Genomic DNA, 6,631 nt, shown 5'->3' with positions numbered 1-6,631 from the left:
CAGGATACTACCTACTTCGTAGGGCTCTTTTCCTGCTCGGGGATAATTATAATAAAGTGCTCATGACGGAGGCACCATTGCAACTTCGACATGTTTAATTTGCATGAGCTTTCCTGCAACTGCCTGATTGATCGGATATTTTTCCGTTGTTATAGCATCAACATTTGATATGTATGGATGGTTTTGGCTTTTCTATATGCCGATGATGTACGTGGTTGTTCCGCTTAAAGTTCCGCTTAACCGGACTTTACAAAAACATAGGTTCCGTGTAGTCGAAGTTTGCAAACGTTGAGCCTATGAGCGCCTCTCCCAAATCTTAATTTATGGGTTTACATCATCATCATCATCATCATCATCATCATCAGCAGCCTATTTTATGTTGACTGCAGGACGAAGGCCTGTCACTGCGATATCCAATTAGCCCTGTCTTGCGCCAACCGATTCCAACAAGCGCCGACGAGTTTCCTAATTTCATCACTCCACCTAGCCTTCTGCCGTCCTCGACGGCGTTTCCCTTCTATTGGTATCTCTATATATTTATTTTGAAATACCTTACATGCTCTTAGATGCATTGAGTAAGGGGGAGGGGGTAGGTGTACAGGGAATGTGAATGCACTAATAAAATAATACCAGTAGTACCAAGTCAAAACATAAATAGCAAGAAAAAGAAATGCATGTAGCGCACATTATACGTGAGTGGTTACACAAAACTCTTAAAATAAACGCGAGAAAACGCTGTTTGAAACGGAATAATAATAATAATAATAATAATAATAATAATAATAATAATTGTAATAATAAAACAAGATACACGGATGGGCCATGCATACACATTTGGTACGTACCATTGTGCCGCTTAGCCTGCATCCCAGATTAAGCGACTTTTGCTTATGGTACGTCGACGGTATTTCGCGCGTGTTAATTACTCAATATAGGGATAACAGCGGCTTCACTGATATAATTAGGTTCCCATTTCGGTTACGCTCAGAATTTGCTCTCAGAAGGAACCTTCGACGCTGGGAAGTATACACCGCTGCATAACTGCCTCACAGGGATCCCTCCTGGCGGAATTAAACCGTGAGTGCTTGCCAGAGAGGCCCCTCATGCCTGTAACAAGGGCTGTGGGGGAAGAAAAAGAAAGCCTCATTAGCAATCCAAAACACTTATTCGCGCCACGCCCTACAACGTATCCTGTTAGCTTTACGTCGCGATCGCACGTTAACGCTAAGCACGCATTTTATACGCTACATGTACTCGAGAACTCTAATGTTAAGAAAATGCTCTTCTCATGCTTTGTACCGTAGAGACAACGTACCGCCATTATGCATTAAGTTAGCAATGACTAAGAACCAAAGCAGCGAAGTAACATTTACTTTTGTTATGCATTTATAAAGAGTCATCAAGGACGACTGGCAAGTAGAAAGAAAAAAAAATTGCTTTTCATGTCAAACAATTCTATATAATGGACTCGTGTTATGATTATTGAATATCAGCGTGTCTAATACGACTACAAAGCGCATGAACCTCTCAAACCAGCTATACAGTCTCGCTACTTCAGGGCAAATATATTACGGTCGGCCACAAAAGTTTCCGGGACGTGGATTCCCATAACAAGTGTGAATATCTTCTCTGTTAAGTGACTTTCCTATCATTTCACGGATCGCTAAGCGTAGATTGTAAAAGCGAACTACAGGTATACTTTGAATTTGTACCACAACCTGTACGAAACGGGGGCAATGTCCAAACCGTCCGCCTCACTATCACCTTTGGATGTGTGCTCTTCGTCGTAGGTTCCTGTTAGACAGCATTGAGCGCATCAAGTTATACACATATTTCTGACATGCAGGCATCACACTTTTTTAAGCCGCAGAGTAAACATACGAATAAAAATTTAAAGCAACAATGCGAGAGTATACGTGGCCGAGCTTCGCGAGAATTCAGTTCTTGACAAATCTTGGATCCGCGGCAAACTTTTGAAGCCGATTACAAATGAAGATAGTTACTTGTTCGTGTTACACGCTGTGATTTCATGCTTGTGATGGCTGCACCGTCGAAACAACCCTTATTTGCGCAGCGTCATTGCGCGCGATGATTCCCAACTAACAAAGAACGGCGCCGCTGAACAGTCACCTCTGTTGTGATGCCGAAAGAGTTGTCCTGAGTTGCCTGTACGCCACCTCATCTACGTTGGTTTTCCTTAATAATTGGACACCGATCGAGTCAAGAAAGCGTAAGAGTAGAACGAAATATATTGCCGTGAGTGATTCTTCTCAAGTACAACAGCGTTCGCGAGACATTCGAAGAGAAAAATGTTGCTTGCGCATTAACCGATTTATTGACGATTTTGGCGGGTCACTGGCCGCCATAGCAGAGGAACCTCTTAAGCCTGCCCTTGAAGTTGGCCCACTTCTTGATGATGGCGTAGAGAACGTTGCCCGGGCAACTGGTGCAGTTGGCGTCTCGGTGACCGTGCAGTGAGTACCCTTCCTGGATCATTCCCTACGTCCAAGAGACGTAGAATCAAGGAAATGAGGAGGGAGTTTTTTTTTTTTTTCATTAAAAATATCCTGGATTAAAAGAAGTCCAGATAAACATATTCCTTCGCAGACTCTTTATATAATGAATTCTTGTTCTCTTGCGAGGCTATTGAATATCATCTTTGCTTTCTGCATATTAATCTTCAACGCTACTTTTACACTTTCTCTGCGAGGGTAATCAATCATTTGTTTCAACTCATCCGCATCATTTCCGAATAGGAGCATGTCATCTGCAAACCGAAGGTTGCTGAAATATTCGCCGTTGATTCTGGCCCTTAATCCTTCCCAGTCTAGTAGCTTGGATACTTCTGATAAGCATGCGGTAAATCGCATTAAAATATTATGTCTCCTTGCTTGACCTCCTTCTTGATAGGTTCTTCTCCGCATTTATTGCTGAGAATTAGGGTATAGCTGTGGAAATTTTGTAGATATTTGCCGAAATATTCACGCACGCTTCCTGTGCTCGTCTAGTACGCAACGTCTCCATATAACTGCTGACATCTCTGGGGAATAAAATGCCTTTTCTTAATCCATGAAATCCATATGGATTGGTTGGTTGTACTGCAGAGAGGTTGGTGGTACGGTGAGGGTAGAGCTGAAAATACAGTGTTCACGGAAAGGATGAACCCCAGCCGCGGTAGCTGAGGGACTATGGCGCTGTGTAGCTCAGCTCGAGGTTCCGGGTTCGATCCGAGCCATGTTTTCATAGGGGTGACATGTAGATGCGCCCGCATACTTTGAGTTTGGTGCACGGTAAAGAAACTTCGGGGGCCAAAATTGATATCGCGCCTCCCACTACGGCATGCTTCATAATTTGATAATTATTTTAGCAAGTACAACCCAGGTATCTTTTGTTTCGCTTGCCTATTCACTGCAGAGTGACAAAAGGAAGCGCTAAGTGGCAATAACGTCAAGGACAAACGGACGCAGCAAACTAAGTTCCGAGCTTTCAAGTTGCTGCAGCAGTAAAAAAGCTGCACGAGTACAAAACAATGCATTTACGCGCTTCACTTATCGTCTGAATTCACTAACCACGTATTCGCACGCATCAAGATAGGTGGAACGACTGTCTAACCCTCGCAACGTACCTTTCTGACGCCGCAGGAGATCAGCCTCTTGGCCGCAAGCAGCATCTTTTGGCTTGGCTTGGCTCGGTTGAAGTCTCCCACGAAGGAGATGGCGATGCCCACGCGGTTGTAGCCAAGTGTATGGGCGCCTTCGCGTCCGAAACCACGGCCCTCGTAAATGAGGCCGTCACCGCCCACTAGAAAGTTGTAGCTGATGTCTGGCCAGCCTGTATGCAACATTTAACGGCCTCTGATGTAAGGTAACCCGATTATGCGTTAGCGAACACTCGGTAATTTGTAATGGAAGGATATAGAAGTGCTGTGTATTTGATTTCGTTATCGAAGGGAACGGCAGCTGTATATGACTTCAATCTAAAATATCGTAGTTGCAGTCGACATATATAATATTAAATGTGAATATTTTTTGTAATAATTCGCACTAAAATGGTATGATTCAGGAGTGTACTTCAAGCAAACCGGCGTTTTATCCCTGGAATAGAAATACGCACCGAGTCAGTCTAACTGTAAACGTATTTAGAAGCTCTGCATAATATTGAGAACGATTCAATAATTATTTTAAAACGAGTGCATTATCTGCACTCTCTTTTTGGATTCCTAGTGCATGTGCTGCCTTAAGCGATTTTATTGGATTTGGCGTCTTCATGATTTGAATCGCCCACAGTTGACTGTCATACTATTGGGTTCGTGTTCGGTTCAGTGTCGTCGTTCGCCACTTTTCATTCGGATCATGCCACATGTTTGTATATATATCTGATTCGTGCACTGTCATTGTTATTTGACCAGTATCCAATTCGGATTGAAAACCGCTGCTCGCAGACTTCTACATATGGCAAGAGGTAGTTGTCTATACCGGTTTTCTTGAGGTTCTTGCGAGAAAACTTGTGCGTTTGATCGATTCTAGGCTGTCTTCTTGTAGATTAAAACTGAACCCTATTCCAATGCAGCAGGATGCATCCAACAAGCCATGACACACGGCTGAATTTTATATGCGTGCTAAATCACAAGATAAAAGCAATAAAATAGAGAACTGTGCTAATGAAAAAAGTTATTACATTTCATATTCAGATATTTTAACAAACGAAATCAGGCACTCATATACGCAGAAGACAAAATTTTAATTGGGCTAAGTAGAATGCTTTACATATAAACTTCGGCAGACACAGCTTTGTATTAATTCTTCGGTTAGCATGGAATGCTTCTAAAGTGGCGACAAGGGAATCTATAGGAGAATCTGAAGAGAGCCAAGATTGAAGTGCTATTATTCTGTACATTGTCAAATTCCGCCATATTTTGTTTTCAGATGCTTCAGTGGCGGAGGTTTTAAGCCAATCAAAGACGCCGTAGCAGTCCTCCTGGCCAATCAGAGCTGACAACATGGTGAATTGGACAATGAGGCGGTATTTCGCAACGTAGAGTGTCACCCCCGATGCATAAAGATATGTTATGGCATCTTAGGCGAGTCGTTGTACATCCTCCTGCAGCACTATACATATGTCGTCTATTGTCGAAGCGAAGTTTTATTGCTAACACAAGTCGATTTTAATGGCGATAGCTATAATCCTGAATCTAATTTTAAAGGACTTATATATAGGGCGTCCCAACCATGATGCTCCAAGATTTAAAAATATGCAAATGCCAAGTTGCTGGGCCGAACCAAAGTAATGTTGTTTGCCGTCGCTTGGAGATACTCAGATTTTTTTTTTCGCATTCCGCCTAATTGCATAATTAGTCTTAAGCAAATAATCAGCTTCTCAAGTATCATAACTAGATGAAAAGCGTCAATGAGAAAATTGTAGAGCAACATGAAAAACTGGCGATGCAGCATTTTGTTGCTCAATGCGTGCTACATAAAAGCGTTTTTCCGAGCGTGAAAGCAGCCCGCGGATACGCGAAAAATGGCCGCGCGACTGGCCCGCTCGAGGCACTTTGCGTGTATTCACAAGCTTCTTTCACGCTCGAGAAAACACTTTTACGTAGCACGTATTGAGCAACTAAATGCTGTATCGGCAGTTTTTCATGTTGCTCTACAATTTTGTCATTGACGCCTTTCGTCTAATTATAGCATTTGATAAGTTGATGAGTTAAGACTAATTATGGAAACAGGCGGAATGCAAAAACTAATCTGAGTACTTACAAGCGACGGCAAACAACATTACTTTGGTTCGGCCCAGCTACTTGGCATTTGCATATTTTTAAATCTTGGAGCATGATAGTTGGGACACCCTTACGTATATTATGTACATATAATATATATATATATATATATATATATATATATATATATATATATATATATATATATATGTGTGTGTGTGTGTGTGTGTGTGTGTGTGTGTGTGTGTGTGTGTGTGTGTGTGTGTGTGTGTGTGTGTGTAACTTCCGTCAATACGACTTCTCAGACCGTAGAGTTAATGGTGGCATCCGCGGATAAATGAAGTTGCTTCACACTTTGAGCGAAGCTGACAGACTTCTTTAAACCATACTTTAATTTGGCTGACACGAGCGTGCAGTTGTTTCGTGGAAAGCCTTTCAAAAAGAAGACTTACGGTTGGTGTCCATGTGGTGTTTCTGGTAACTTCGCACGAGTCGGCTGCAACTGGTCCTGTGCTTGCACTGGGGTCCCGCGGTGTGGTGGATGAAGACGTGCTCGGCTCGAGGGTTTTTCATAGCCACCTCTAGTCGCGGAAGCCTCGCGCCCCAACCATTGCGGGAGACGATCGTGACGCCTGGACATTGCAGGGCACCTGGGGGTTTAAGACTGCAGTTAAGACGAGGCTTTAGCTGGGGGCCCGCTTCCGTTCCCCTAATTTGAATGCACGTGAAACGTAGAAATGTCCTCGTTCGATGACCACTGAACAAATGTGAATCAAATCTGTTAAATTTCAGAGAGAAATGAGATTTTCGCTGTCTGTGTGGAAGCAAATTCATGGCGGCATTGCTCTTCGCGAGAATTTCCGGAAGCCTTAAAGAGACACTAAACAGAGCAATAAGTCAGTTTATAAGGAT

General features: G+C 42.8%; 1 protein-coding gene across 1 annotated transcript; it reads right to left on the bottom strand.

Annotated features, from left to right (window-relative positions):
• Positions 1-2,316: 2,316 nt before the first annotated feature.
• LOC126534469 (peptidoglycan-recognition protein SC1a-like) lies at positions 2,317-6,370 on the bottom strand. Its single transcript, XM_055072148.2, has 3 exons — positions 6,172-6,370; positions 3,626-3,831; positions 2,317-2,499 (listed from the first exon to the last, which is right to left on the bottom strand). Exons 1-3 carry the CDS (start codon positions 6,290-6,292, stop codon positions 2,353-2,355), a joined length of 474 nt encoding a protein of 157 aa, XP_054928123.2. The 5' UTR covers positions 6,293-6,370; the 3' UTR covers positions 2,317-2,352.
• Between the last annotated feature and the right edge of the window lie 261 nt (positions 6,371-6,631).

The sequence above is a fragment of the Dermacentor andersoni genome, chromosome 7 (genome assembly GCF_023375885.2).
Source record: "Dermacentor andersoni chromosome 7, qqDerAnde1_hic_scaffold, whole genome shotgun sequence".
NCBI lineage: Eukaryota > Metazoa > Arthropoda > Arachnida > Ixodida > Ixodidae > Dermacentor > Dermacentor andersoni.
The sequence above is the reverse complement of the archived record's forward strand: the minus strand, read 5'-3'. Positions and strand labels throughout refer to the sequence as shown.

Bases quoted from the DNA above. Each gene is read 5' to 3' on its own strand.
- LOC126534469 (XM_055072148.2), bottom strand. From the start codon at position 6,292: ATGAAAAACCCTCGAGCCGAGCACGTCTTCATCCACCACACCGCGGGA. The intron at 3,832-6,171 runs GTAAGTCTTCTT...TGTTGCATACAG, and splicing joins ACACCACATGGACACCAACC to GCTGGCCAGACATCAGCTAC. The intron at 2,500-3,625 runs GTACGTTGCGAG...TCTTGGACGTAG, and splicing joins TCTCCTGCGGCGTCAGAAAG to GGAATGATCCAGGAAGGGTA.